This window comes from Aegilops tauschii, chromosome 3 (genome assembly GCF_002575655.3).
Source record: "Aegilops tauschii subsp. strangulata cultivar AL8/78 chromosome 3, Aet v6.0, whole genome shotgun sequence".
NCBI classification, from domain to species: domain Eukaryota; kingdom Viridiplantae; phylum Streptophyta; class Magnoliopsida; order Poales; family Poaceae; genus Aegilops; species Aegilops tauschii.
The window spans coordinates 64,267,190-64,282,092 of NC_053037.3; the positions used below are offsets into that span (position 1 = coordinate 64,267,190).

Here is a 14,903-nt window from a genome sequence, read left to right on the forward strand (position 1 = left end):
CAGCCGAACAGCCGCTCTGCGGACTGTGGCTGGGTCAAGTACTTGGCTACTTCCGGGGAGGCAAGTACTTAGCCATTTTAGAGTTCTTAGCAAGTTAAGTAGAAACCGGCCGGCCGGCTGCTCAACAGCCGGTTGTAGGGGCGGGAAGCCGGCTTGAACTATGCACATGCTTTGGGTCCTTAGCCATTTTTCATGTGGGCACCCTTTCTGCCTTACTCCTGCCCACCAGACAGTCGCTCTATGAGCTGCGGCTTTTGGCAGTAGACGGCTTAAGTGCCAACACATTACTTGTCCGGCTGCAGGAAGCATTTCATAGTACAAGGCGGCAAGTCCCCGGGCCGACTAGTCGGACCCGGTGCCAAGCGGCATAAAGAAAATGACACATTCATAGGCGTAATTCTTATCATATAGATAAAAGAGGGCAGTCCCCGAGCTCTTCTCGGGGGACCCGGAGTCTTCGTACTTTAATACAAAAGGTAGCGTGGTACATACTGCATCAACTGTAAAATCTTCGGAGGAGATTTGCATTCCATGGCCGCTCCGTCTCCTTGCCGGAGTCATCCCTCTTGCACGCTTGAGGCTTCTGAGCGTCGATCAGGTAGTAGGAGTCGTTGCCCAACACTTTGCTGATGATGAAAGGGCCTTCCCAAGGCGCTGAGAGCTTGTGCTGGCCGGCTGTTCGCTGGATCAGCCGGAGCACAAGGTCTCCCTCTTGGAAAGATCTCGGCTTGACCTTCCGGTTGTAGTATCGGCGCAGGCTCTGCTGGTAGATGCTGGACCGGCTGAGTGCCAACAGCCGGCCCTCTTCTAGCAGATCGACGCCATCTTGTCGCGCTTCTTCTGCCTCCTCTTCGGTGTACATGGCGACTCGAGGAGAGTCAAATTCTATGTCTGTCGGGATGACGGCTTCGGCACCGTAGACGAGGAAGAAAGGCGTGAAGCCGGTTGACTTGTTCGGAGTTGTGCGTAGGCTCCAGAGGACGGCTGGCAGCTCGTCGAGCCAGCAGCCGGCCGAATGCTCCAGAGGCTCGACCAGTCGAGGCTTGATGCCGGACAAAATGAGGCCATTTGCTCGCTTCACCTGGCCGTTTGACTGCGGATGGGCCACGGACGCTTAGTCCAGTCGGATGCCCTGCGTCGCACAGAATCGGGCCAAGGCGCCTTTGGCAAAGTTCGTGCCATTGTCGGTGATGATGCTGTGTGGTATGCCATACCGGATGGTGATGTCGGAGATGAAAGTCACATCAGTCGGACCATTCAATTTCTTGATTGGTTTTGCTTCTATCCACTTGGTGAACTTGTCCACTGTGACAAGCAGATGAGTCATGCCACCTCGTGCTGTTTTGAATGGTCCCACCATGTCCAGGCCCCAGACAACAAAGGGCCAGGCAATGGGGATAGTCTTGAGTGCAGAAGCCGGCTGATGTGGCTTGGAGCGGAACTTCTGGCACCCTTTGCATTTCTGGACCAAGTCTTTGGCGTCTTCTAAAGCAGTCGGCCAGAAAAACTGTGGCGAAAAGCTTTGGCCACAAGTGCTCTTGAAGCCGCATGATGACCACACTCGCCTTGATGAATATCTTTGAGGATTGCTTGGCCTTGCTCCGGCTCTACGCAGCGCTGGTAGACACCAGTGACACTGCGCCTCACGAGCTCTCTGTTGACTATGGTGTATGCTGCTGCCCGGCGTTGCACTTGTCGGTCCGAGATCTCATCCGTCGGCAGCTCTTTGTTCACCAGGAAGCTGAGGATGGGCTGGGCCCATGAAGGTGCTGCAATTTCTTCGACTGCTAGGACTGCAACTTGCATGAGGGCAGTTGGGCCGGGTGGTGGCGGGCTGGAGTCAGCTGCCGCTTGCTGAGTCGATGAAGTCCCCGGGCCGACTGCTGCAGTCCCCGAGCCGGGTTCTGAAGTCCCCGGGTTGGGTGCGGCTGTTGTAGTCCCCGGGTCGCTTGCCGGATTCCTCGTGTCGGCTGCTGGGGTCCTCAAGTCGGATCCGACTGCTTCAGGAGGAGCCGGCACAAAGATGGAATCCGACTCTGGCGATGGCTTGACAGACGGCTTGAGGAGGCGTTGTAGGGCGACGCCGATTGGTATTGCTTGACGGGTGGAGCCGATTCGTGCCAAGGCATCTGCTTGCTCATTGTCATTCCTTGGCACATGGAGAAACTCGCACCCTTCAAAGTATCCACTGACTTGCTGCACGAGGAAGCGGTAGCTCGCCATGTTTGCATCTTTGGCGTCCCAGTCGCCCGACGACTGCTGGACCACGAAGTCAGAGTCACCATAGCACAGGATCCGGCGAATGCCGAGTTCTTTGGCAAGCCGGAGCCCGTGAATGAGTGCTTCGTATTCAGCGACGTTGTTGGAGGCGGCAAAATGGATTTGCAGCACATATCTGAGCTTGTCGCCTTTGGGAGAGGTGAGGACGATGACGGCTCCCAAACCGGTGCGCATCTTGGAACCATCAAAGTGCATCCGCCAATGGGTGGAGTCCGGCGCTGACGGCAGGTAGTGGGTCTCGGCCCAGTCGACGAGGAAGTCGGCCAGTGCTTGTGACTTGATGGCGGTGCGAGGCTGGTAGTAGATGGTGTAGGGGGCCAACTCTATGGCCCATTTAGCCACTCGGCCTGAAGCATCCCGGCTTCCAATGATCTCGGCAAGCGGAGCAGTGCAGACAACAGTGATTGGGTGCTCTTGAAAATACGGCTTCAATTTCTTGGCGGCAAAGTGCACGCCGTAGCACATCTTCTGATAGTGGGGGTAGTTTTGCTTGGAGGCTGACAACACTTGACTCAGGTAATACACCGGTCTCTGGACTGGTAGTGCCTTGCCTTCCTCCTTGCGTTCTACCACTATGACTGTGCTGACCACTCGGCTGGTGGCGGCGATGTAGAGGAGCATGGGCTCCTTAGGAGTCGGAGCCGCCAGGACAGGTGGAGTAGTCAACATCTTCTTGAGCTGGAGAAAAGCTTCATCCGCCTTGTTGTTCCACTCGAAAAATGTGGTCTTCTTCATGAGCTGGTACAGGGGAAGAGCCTTCTCTCCCAGCCGACTGATGAAGCGGCTGATGGACGCCAAGCAGCCGGTGAACTTTTGCACGTCGAGCAGTCGGGTGGGCACTTCCATCCTCTCGATGGCCTTGATCTTCACAGGGTTGCACTCTATGCCGCGCTCCGAGACCAGGAAGCCAAGAAGCTGGCCGGCTGGTGCTCCAAAGACGCATTTCTCCGGGTTGAGCTTGACTTGAAATCGGCGCAAGTTCTCAAAGGTCTCCTTGAGGTCTTCTAGCAGTGTTCCACACTTCTCCGTCTTCACCACAACATCGTCCACATAAACGTGGGTGTTCCTGCCGAGTTGCTTGAGGAGGCACTTTTGCATGCAACGTTCAAACGTGGCGCCGGCATTCCTCAAGCCGAACGTCATGGTTAAGTAGTAGAAGGCTCCAAATGGTGTGATGAAGGCGGTCTTCAGCCTGTCGGCCGGGTTCAGCTTGATCTGGTGATACCCTGAGTATGCGTCCAAAAAACTCAACAGCTCGCATCCGGCTGTGGAGTCTATCACTTGATCAATTCTCGGCAAAGCAAATGGGTCTTTGGGGCAGGCTTTGTTGAGGCTAGTGTAATCAATACACATGCGCCATTGCTTGTTTTTCTTCAGCACAAGGACTGGGTTGGCTAGCCATTCTGGAAAGAACACTTCCATGATGAAGCCGGCTGCCAGCAGCCGGGCTATCTCTTCTCCGACGACTCTTCTCTTCTCTTCTGACAGGCGGCGCAAGGGCTGCCTGACTGGCTTGGCATCGGACCGGACATGTAACTTGTGCTCGGCGAAATCCGCCGGAACACCCGGCATGTCTTTAGGTGACCATGCAAAGATGTCCCGATTCTCACGGAGGAAATCGACGAGCTCGCCTTCCTATTTGCTGTCAATGTTTGCACCTATGACAGCGTGCCTCTCCGGGTGCTCCGGGTCCAAGGGTATCTTCTTTGTCTCTTTGGCCGGCTTGAAAGAGCCCTCGGCTTCCGACTCCTTGGGGTTGGATGACATTTCCGGCTGCTTGCCTGCCATCGCCACAACTCGGTCAGGGAGCCGCTTCTCGGCCGCGATCACAAGGGACTCGGCCAGCCGGCTGCTATCTGCTGCGCAAGCGGACGACTTCTTGTAATCCCCTGCTATGGTCAAAATTCCCTTGGAACTCGGCATCTTCATCTTGAGGTAAGCATAGTGGGGAACTGCCATAAACTTGGCCAGAGCAGGCCGGCCAAGTAGTGCATGGTATGGGCTCTCAAGGTCCACCACCTCAAACCAGACTGGCTCTCGGCGGAAGTGATCTTTGTCTCCAAAAAGGACATCTATCTGGATCTTGCCGATTGGTGAGCAGGAAAGGCCAGGAACTATGCCATGGAAAACAGTCCGGCTGAGCTGTAGCTGCCTTTGTTTGATTCCTAACTTCTCCATGGTATCCTTGTACAGGATGTTGATGCTGCTGCCGCCATCTATCAAAACTCGGGAAAAGCGAGCAGCTCGCCTATCTGTGGCAAAAGTGGCATCCAGAACCAGGGCATAGGAGCCGGGATTGGGCATTACTTCCGGGTGGTCGGCTCTGCTCCAGCTGATGGGCTTCTCGGACCAATGCATGAACTCGGGGGACTCTGATGCCACTGCATTCACTTCTTGCTGTCGTTGTCGTCTGCTGTGCTTATCGTCGGCCACGCTGGTGAACACGACATAAGCTCCGTGCTCTTCAGGATACTCGTCTTGTATGGCTCCGACTGGTCGAACCGCCGGCTGCTGGGGGGAGGAGGCGGCTGCCCAGCAGGCGGAGGAGGCAGAAGGGCGTCACCCTTGGCAATCCTGGTGAGCCAATGGCACTTCCGAGTGGTGTGGTTGGACGGCTTCGCACCACTGTGAAACTTGCAGGGCGCATCAAGGGTCTGCTCATACGAAAAAGCGGGCAGCCAATTGGGCTTGCCGCCCTTCTGGCGCTTGGATGGAGGCTGCCCTTCCGGCTGCTGGTCTTCGACTGTCGCCACCTGCCGGCTTGTAGAAGTCGGCTGCACAGCCTTGCATTTGTTGTCGTTGGGCTGCTGGCGCCGACTGGAGTCACCAGCCGGGGCCCGAGGAGCTGGAGGGGCCACTTTGCCAGACACATCAACTTGGATCTCTGCCTTCATGGAGGAGTCGGCCATGGCTTATTTATCTGCTATGATCAGCAGCTCGTCGAGGGTCGCCGGCTCGTCGTAGAGAAGTCTGTGCTTGAGAAGGGTGCCCTCTCGGCACCCGGCAGTGAAGTACTCGATGACCTGCACCTCGTGCACACCTTCGCAAGAGTTGCGGAGCTCGGCCCAGCGAGTGAGGTAGTCGCGAGTCGACTCGCTGGGGCCTTGGACACACAAGGAGAGCTGCCGAGGCTTGGGCGGCCGCTTGTATGTGCTGGTGAAGTTGCGGATGAAGGCTTCGGTGAAATCCACCCAGCTGTTGATGCTGCTGGGCTTCAGGCTGTTTAGCCATGTCCGGGCCGTGCCCTGGAGCATGAGCGGAACATACTTCACGGCAACACGCTTGTTGCCGTTTGCGATGTTGACGGCTGTGGAGTAGTCGACTAGCCAGTCCTCCGGCTTCACGGAGCCGGTGTATTTGGGCTTGTCTCTCGGGAGCGTGAACCCTTTGGGGAAAGGCTCGTCTCGAATGCGGGGGCCAAAACAGGGCGGACCTAGCTCTTCTTCTTCTTCTAGCGTCAAGGATCGGTGGAGACGGTCGATCCGGTGGCGGGCATCGTTCTCTCCGACTCCTTCTCGGCGGCCAAGGTGGTCACCGAGTGTTGGATGTTCAACAGGCGGCGGGGAGACGCGCCTTCCCTGCGTGGGGGGGGAAGCGGACAGTCATCCCGTCATTCCACTGCTCTTGGGCGGCCGTCTTGGTCGCGCTCGATGGTGAGGCGAGTCCGGCTGCGGCTGGCAGCCGACTCCTTGTCTCTTCTTCCGCGGACGCCACCAGTCGGCGTCCGGGATGCCGCGCCTTGATCTCGGCGGGGAGGCGGATCGTCATTTTGCCTGTTGGGCGCCTCAGTGCGGCTGCCGGCCTCGTGCTGCTCAGCAGCTGCATCAAGGAGTCGCTGGACGCGTTCCGCCATCTGGCGACGCTCTTCGCCCTCGAACTTGTCCAACTCTTCTGCCGCTGCCTGGGCAGCTCGTATATTCTCCGCGGGAGTGGCGTAGACGGGGCGATCTGCCCCGAACAGGCTGGCAATGGCCACGCCGCGCTGCTGGACCGTACCGATGCGGCTAGGCCCTCCAGGAGCCGGCGTGCCACCCACAGCGCGGTCCATCTCGCGCTGGTAGGCCTCCGATAGGCATCTCTTGTTGGCCAGCTTCTTGGCGCTCTCGACTAGCTGGGCGTGGCGCGCTTCGAGCATCTCGGCGTCGTCGTCTTCTGGAATGGGCGCCGTCAGGTCTTGTAGTGCTGCATCGAGCGGGTCTTGAGCTCCTCCGCTGGAGTGCTCGCTGTGGCCGATGACAAGCACCTCCGTGACGGTGCTTCCGCCGCTCTCCGCGCGAGGAAGCAGCTCATCGTAGACCACCACGTTGGTGGGGAATGCGTCAAGCGACGCAGTGTCGGAGTCGACAAGCATCAGGTCGGTGGAGCCAACAGATTCCAAGTCTACAGCAGGCTCGCTGGTGACGTGGAGCTGATCGAGGAGGCTCGCAAGGCGGCTCTCAGGGCCATCAGTGCCCGCATCAGACGCGGGCTCGTCGGAGAGGCGAACCTCGCCAACAAGATCGGCGAGGCAGCTCGCCGCGCAGGCGACCTCCGCGCCATGCAGCGCGTCGGCGCAGACTCTGTCTAGCGTGCCGGGCTGGCTGCGCTCGCCAAGGAGGAAAAGGGTTCCCGTCCAGAACAGGTCTCTGGACGACGGTGCACCTCGCCCCATGGTGGGCGTCAAATGTCGGGGGTTGGGTGCGACATATGCCAATGGATGGCTTATCATGGTGGGAGCGAGTAGAACGTTGCCGGTGCCTGGAAGCGGGATGAGGCGTAGACACGTACGCCGGCGCACTTTACCCAGGTTCGGGGCTCTCCTAGGAGATAACACCCCTAGTCCTGCTCTGCGGGGTCTCCGCATGATCACTAAAGCACTAGTAGGTACAATGGTGCTCCTTGAGCTATTTGCTAGAGGTGGAAGAAAGCAAGGCTAGCTCTCTCCTCTCTCTATGGGTCGGTCTAGTTCTAACAAGGTGGGAACCCTTTGCATGGGTGCCCTGGGGGGTTTATATAGGCCTACCCCCAGGGGTACAATAGTAATCCGACCGGGTGTAGGACCCGGCTGTCAGTCTCTCTGGTGGCCGGCTTCTCTGTCGGCTGTTGGGGCCCGCCGACTGGTTTGGTACGGAGCCGACAGGCCGCCCCCACTGCTCACGGGTCTTGTCGGCTGCTGATCACTGTAGCCGTGATGCTAATGATGCAGGCTCGGTCAAGGGAGCGTGGCTACAGCCCCGCCGCCTGGCAGGCGATTACTGTAGCCACTCTGTGTCTTGTCTGGTTAATGGCGCGTGGGTCCCGAGGAAGGGGCGGGCCGACTGCTGGGGGCCGACCTCCCTCGGATCCGACCTGTGGGGCTCTAGCCGTCTTCCGGGCTCTCGCTGATAGGTGGGACCTGTCGTCCTTGGATCGTACCGACAGGCCATCGTGGGAGCAGGGCTCCGCCTGCTTGTGGTGACGTCAGGGGTGGAGTGGCAACAGTGCTGCGCTGGGCGGAGATCTCCGCCGGTACGGTGCACTGTGGCCACGCCCATCCCTGGATTTGGGGAGGGATGGGCTATAATGTAGCCACTCCCTGTCTTGTCTCTCTTGATGAGGGCGCAGACTTTGTGGGTGTCTCGGGCCGACTGCTAGGGACCGGCTTCTCTGGAAGCCGTCCACTAGGAGTCGGCTTGTCTTGATGCCGGCTTCTGGAACTCGGCCGCCTTCGGGCAGCCGGCTATTCCTCCAGCCGGCCACCAGAAGGCGGCACCTCGTCTTGACACCTTGAGGGGCGCAGCCAGCCCCGATGTCTTGAAAGGTTCTGGGTCTCGGGTTTGCCTACCCGTGGCCCATTACTCCGACACAAAAATAATAATGTGGCAGAGCAATTAAGGAGAGAGAGCATTATGGTAGCCCTGGGAGAAAACAATGAGCACGTGAATCTATGCAAAATGACTACCAACCAATGCATGAAGGAGTTTAAGTGTTAAACAATTAAATGGGAGAAGCTTAGCTACAAAAGCTAAGCACCTATGCATTGAGAAAATTAGTTGCTAAAGTTTTTAATGCACTTAGCACCTCACCTAAGTACCATTGCATCGAAAGAGGTCTTATTAGGGGTTAGGTAATTAAAGAGGAGAGATGGTGGCTTGCACCTTTCTAATACATTTTTTATTCCATTCCATATTTTATCCTAAACTTTCTATACGTACACTTTTCATCTGACGGAGGGAGTATACTCTAATTACATTTACAGGTAGAACGCAACGCCCAGACTAGAGCCAATCGACCGTTGTTGGTGCCTAGTGGGCTTTTCACATGGGCCTATTTTCTCTTTTAGGGCATCTTTGATTCGCAAGATTTTGAAAACGCAGGAATAAAAAAGGCATAGGGTTGGAGTGGCATGCATATTTGAATCCTATATGATTAGCAAGGAGTGTTTGATTCCCAGGAAAAACAAGGGGATTGTAAAAAGAGGTTGGAGTGGATGTTAGATTTTTCTATGAAATGTAGTAAAAAAGATTTCATAGGAAATCCTTATTATCACGATGGAAGACAGCTAGAAAAAGGGGGGGGGGGGGGGAATACATGTACGTCTATGTTTTTGCCGCCAGTTCCATACCGGTGTGTCGTGTTCGCTTGATCGATGGGGGGGGGGGGATGCCCCTGCTCGTCCCACTATCTCTGCCACTGCCAGTCATGTGATTTCTCTTTGCTGCTTGTACTTGATTTGCTTCGGTAGTTTTCGTTCATAGTCTTCTCTTTGTTCTGTTTATTTCCGCTGCTATGTACCAAGAGATTTGAAGTTTTTCCAAGAAATTTATATCTCCCATCCCCTCTCCCCTAGTAGACATACTTTGTTCCTACAATCAGCCAAGGATGACTACGACTACACAACACCATGTTGTCCTTGTGGCACGATGCTCCGCGGCCACCAAACATGGCCGATGTTCCAACGTTGCCAGCATTGTCCTCAAGGTGGGGGAACAACACGAGCATGTGCCATCACGAGGCCAATCGTCGCAACATGTTCTACCAGTGAAGGAGGGGCTCATGTTCCATCCTCAACAACAGGTAGCTACCATCTTAGCGAGCCCTTGCCATTACTACTATCCGGCATGGGATCTTTGCCCACAACCTCTTCCGGCGGCGGTGAAGGTGCTGGTGGGATGTAAGCAGGGTTGTGAGAGGGATCAATACCGTGTATGTGTGACAAATAGTGCTTTTTTTGCATACATGTAATACTAAAACAACGTTGATATGCACACGACACTCCATGCACGATTTTTTTTGCACGATGCTTCATATCCAGCCATCAAATCATAGAACAAAGTGCAGCACGTCCATCTGATGGTCAATCGTGCATGCATCGTGGCGGGCTTTGAAGTAGTTCAAAAGCGAAGGCAGCTCTCTGGGTCCCTACCGACACTGGGTCGATACCAAAAACCATGCAAACAACCTAGATCGTTAATCCACACTTGTGAGTTAGCAAATGCGTACTACTGTTTGCCGCAAAGAGAGATGGTGGGAGAGTGTTTGCCAAATCCCAAACACCCCCAAAGTGCCATGCCAAATCCACGCAGAAAGGCAAAGAAAGGACCACGCGATCACAAGATACGCAAGAACAACAAACCAACCGGACCCGATTGACCCGTTCCATCCAAACCCCAGCCCTGCAAACGCCAAAACGTGACCCCGCTGCACAAGACCAAGACCACTGTAGTCTGTATCCACCCCGCGTCGCGCATTTGCGCAACGAAACGCAAGCCCGCGGGCGGTCGCCAGTGGCCAGTCGGGCAGTCCACCACTGACCGCAAACCGCCGGTGCCAGTGCCAGTGCCAGCGCCAGCTTTTCTTTCTTGCACTCACTCTCCGACCCTCCCCGCTCACGCGCGCACACAGGCACACGGCAGGCTCGGCTTTCGCAAGAACCCAAAAAAAGACGGGCAAAGCTGCGTGCCCCGCTCCGCTCTCCTCTCCCCGCCCGCGCTGTTCCCGACGCGACGAAACGCGAGGAGACATTTTTCGGACCGAACGAAACCAGAGCGCGCTCCTATGGCCGCGCCACAGATGTCGCCGCGCCCAACAACAGCAACGGGTTAAAAAGACGGCCCCAGTGAAGTGAGGTGAGAATCCAATGCGCCGACGTGAAACGAAGCGACTGATGGATGGACGGGAGAAAATCTTTTATTTACCGTCCAAAATTCGCATAGGATCCTTCTCGTGCTTCCCAGCCGCATTGCCATTTCTGCATTTTTCTTTGCTTCTCCTTTTTGTCAAGTAGTACTAGCAGTTTCTTTCCTGGTGATTAGTGTCCAGTGAAGTAATTAAACAAAGCGGCGGTCGTGGTCGCGGCGACGAGCTGCCCACTGAGCTCGCTCTGGCTTTTTGTTGCATGCAATGCGATGCATGCGTGTGCTTTGGGCAGTACTACCAGTTCCCTCCATTTCGAATTTCAAATCCCAGCCGGCCGTTCCCCCAACGCTCTCTGCCACTGCAAAGCCCCCCGCCCCGGGCTCCCTCGCACGCGCACGCAGTCGCACACACCTGTCTGTTCTGCCCCTCGACTACCACCACCGCCTGCTGCTTCGCTCTCCTCCTCCGCGAGGCGTTTCTTTTCTTGAGCCTACCTCCTCTCCGGCGGCTGCCGCCGTAGCGCTGTTCTTGGGGTGGAGGAGGGGATGGGAGGGTCCGGGAAGTGGGTCAAGTCGCTCATCGGGCTCAAGAAGCCCGACAGGGAGGATTGCAGCAAGGTGAGGCGAGCCGCTGCTCTTCTTGCTCTCTCCATCGAGATTGAAAAATAAAAATAGATTCGGGTTTTCTCGGAGATTCTTGATTGGATGTGCAGAAACATTCCGTTTCACGGTTGATTTTCTTGGTTTAGATTCATCTAGAGTTTCTTGAGGTCGTGTTTTTCCCAAAATAGAAGAAAGAGAGATGATTACCAAGATTGGTTTCCTCAATCCCATACAGGCAAAAATCCACGGCTGAAAATTCCCCTCTAATGACCACGCAATGTCTCTTTCATTCTTGCGCACATGTCTCTCAAGATGCAAACGACAACAGTGCTTTTTATCCCCTTGACTTGATTGTACTTTCTTTGCTGCTTCACAAGTACTTGTAGTAGTACTGCCCAAGTAGGGTTATCATTGGCTCAAAAGAGGCTTCTTTTAATCTCCTGCGTGGTTAATCTCATCTTCAAAGTTTCTCGCTGCATTTTATTTACCCGAGTGTTCTTCATATCGAGCTTCAAATCTGTTGCGGTAATAATCATGGCCGGCATCCCCTCGTTTCTCTGCTTCTCCTGCAGAACAAGCTGCAAGTCCCGTCGGTCCTTGGAGGGGGAGGCAAGGGCCGGAAGTGGAAGCTGTGGAGGAGCTCCTCCGGCGACCACGGCTCCCTGTGGCGCGGCTCCAGAGGCGGCAGCCAGCGGTCCGCGGCGTCCGAGGCCTCCGACGACGCCTCCTCGCTGGCCGCCGCCGCCGCCGACATGTTCACCGCCGCCCTCGCCACCGTCGCCCGCGCGCCGGCCAAGGACTTCATGGCCGTCCGGCAGGAGTGGGCCGCCATCCGCATCCAGACGGCCTTCCGTGGCTTCCTGGTACCAACCGCTCTTCTCGGCTTGCGTCTGCACGGCGACTGCGACTGCGCGCGCGGTGGGCTGAACGCTCCGTACGTGTTTGTGTTTTTGCAGGCGCGGCGGGCGCTGCGGGCGCTCAAGGGGCTGGTGCGGCTGCAGGCCATCGTGCGCGGCCGGCAGGTGCGGAAGCAGGCGGCGGTGACGCTCCGGTGCATGCAGGCGCTGGTGCGCGTGCAGGCGCGCATCCGGGCGCGCCGCGTGCGCATGTCCACCGAGGGCCAGGCCGTGCAGAAGCTCATCCAGGCTCGCCGCACCAAGCTCGACATCCTCCGGGAAGCCGAGGTTACCTGCCTTGCCTCTCCTCCTCCATGTATCAAACATTGTCATGCCGGATCGATTCCTTCGCACTGAGCCCACTCATGTAGGATCTTCAGCCATCTTTGCTGATTTGACTGTTTTGTCTGGACAAATTTTGAAATTTCAGGAAGGATGGTGTGACAGCCAGGGAACTCTAGAGGCAGTGAGAGTGAAGCTGCAGAAACGGCAGGAAGGAGCAATCAAGCGCGAGCGGGCCATCGCCTACGTGTATCAAGGCGTAGCGAAATGCAATGTATGAATCAATTCTCAGCAGATAGAACACTACTACTCATCTGAATGAGCTAACATTGTTTCTGTTTTCTCTTCTGCAGCAACCGAAGGGCAGCAATGGCCGATCCAACCAGTCCGGCCTCCTGCTCAAGCACCAGCACTGCGACAAGAACAACGGCAGCTGGAGCTGGCTGGAGAGGTGGATGGCGGCGAGGCCCTGGGAGAACCGGCTGATGGAGGAGCACAATCAAACCAACGCCAGCTCGCCGGACCTCGTGCCGTCCAAGAACTGCGAGGACGCCTTCGGTGTCCTAGGGGACTTCTCCGAACCGAATTCAGTCAAGGTGAGGAAGAACAACGTGAGCAAAAGGATCAGCGCGAAGCCGCCGGGCGCGACGCACCCTCAGCGGTTCAAAGCCCAGTCCATCTCGTCCCTGAGCACCGAGCTGCACAACGATGAGAGCTCAGCGTCGTCGTCGTCATGCTTTGCATCAACACCACTGTCGTTCTCCACCTTGCTCACACCAGAGAAGACCAATGGCAGCTGCGTCAGGTCAAGGCCGAATTACATGAGCTTGACGGAGTCCATCAAGGCGAAGCGAAAGCCCTGCGGCGCGCAGAGAACGGCGGCGTCGAAGCAGTTGGATGATAGGAAAGCCCCGGGCGCCGAGTTGAAGGCCGCCAAGGCGTAAACGCGCGGTGTTCATGGAACTCCATGAAAGAGATGAAGAGCCAATTTTCTAGCTCTCTCTAGGGTGTTTTTCAGTCAGTGTCTTGGTGCTGCATTCTTGAGTGTGTGTGTGTGTTGCTGGTGTCTCATGTTCAACATCTTGTTGTCAGATTGGTTGCCCCGTCTCAGGGCAGTCCTCATTGTCATTGGCGGTTTTCTTTGTAACATAGTAGCTCTTCGACTGAGAAAAGAATTGTGTGGATTTTGTTCTTTCAACCTGTGAAAAAAGTTACCAGTGTTCTTGGCTTCTCGTTGTTGATTTGCTATAGTGTCACCTCAAACAAGCTCAAGTCAGTGCTTCATGCTGAAACATCTTAGTACAAGTTTAGGGCTTCATGATGAAGTAGACCGGTTAAGGTCTGATGCTTTGGGTTACTGACAAGAAAACATTAGTAGTGAATAAGTAGGCAAATCCGGGTTTAAATTACTGTACTGTGATATGTTTGTGCACTCACAAAAACATAGGGTCCTAGTGCTACTTGAATAGCTCATGGTAAGCATGGCGACATACAAAATGCAATTTCCCAACATGCTTAAACAATGATCAAATGTCGTTTCATCAGAAGATGGCAATCGCCAAGACCAAGAACACTGACCTAGATTATTCCTGTTCACCCATAGAAAAGTATGGCCCTGCTTGAACAGCTCATGGCAAGCATGGCAAAATAGAAATTTCTGTCTTCAGAAATCATCAAGACCAAGAACACCACTGCAGCAGACCGTGGCAAGCATGCACCTATCATGGTTTGAGAAATGTTTGATGCCCTGCAGATGACATTTTTAACTGCTACTAAACCAGTTGCCGGGCCTTAAATGCCCACAGGATAGATTCCGTAAACTGACACGGTTAACCTTGTTTGACCTCCTCGGACGAAGAAGATAGTTGTCCTGGAGGACAGACAACATTAGCAGTAAGTAGTACATAATGTAGGTCAAAGAACATTGTTGGCCCAGAAAACAAAGGCCCTAGTGATCTATGCACCATATGCTAGTATTAGTAGCTCTTCATTAACCTAATCATTAACCCCAAAAAATGATGCAATGTGCTTTAAGCAGCTCCACACAATCTCTTTTTTTCCTTTTTGTTTACCAGCACTGAAAGAAGGAAGACAGAAGAGCAGCTCACTGTCAGAGAGAAATGCATCATGTCACTTTGCTAATAGCAAAGTTTTTGAAATGCTGGGGGCTATCATTTGTTGGTTAGAAGTGCAAAGTGGTGGCCCTTTTGGCACTGCTTCCACGCTGGCCCTGCCTGAACCTCCCTATTGGCTGTTGCCACAATCATGCTGACTGGATCCGGACGGACAGGAAAATTTAGTTCTCGGAGTGGTGCTGGTTTGAATCCCCCACTAGGGCACACTGAAAGTGCATTGATTGTGCTCGATGACGACGCAGGGTTTCAGGACCAGCCACGTTCTTGGCGTCCCGTTCAGGTTCAGTCAATCAATGAGTGCGTCCGCTGCTTCAGCCTTGAGACATGCCGCCTGGATTGCAGCACGGAGGCAAAAGTTTTTGCTGAGCAATGGTAAGTGTAGTAGTAGTAGTAGATCAGCAAGATGACATACATATAGTCAACAACAATCTTACGAAATGTACTACTCGTGCAGCGGCAAAAGTGAACTCGTCACCAAAATCATCTTTTTTTTATGTACTCGTTGACATGTAGAGAACTTTATCCGGCTGGTACATCTTCTTCTGTCGCGGTAAATTATAGAGAACGTAAAGCACAAATGCACGATGTACAGAGTTCGGTAAGTTTTTGAA

The 14,903-nt window shown here is 54.9% G+C and overlaps 1 protein-coding gene across 1 annotated transcript; it reads left to right on the top strand.

The window, feature by feature from the left end:
• The first annotated feature begins 10,691 nt into the window (after positions 1–10,691).
• Positions 10,692–13,386, top strand: LOC109776972 (protein IQ-DOMAIN 6). The gene is made up of 5 exons (XM_020335632.3): positions 10,692–10,994; positions 11,552–11,842; positions 11,936–12,163; positions 12,306–12,431; positions 12,511–13,386. Exons 1-5 carry the CDS (start codon positions 10,923–10,925, stop codon positions 13,099–13,101), a joined length of 1,308 nt encoding a protein of 435 aa, XP_020191221.1. The 5' UTR covers positions 10,692–10,922; the 3' UTR covers positions 13,102–13,386.
• The last annotated feature ends 1,517 nt before the right edge of the window (positions 13,387–14,903 follow it).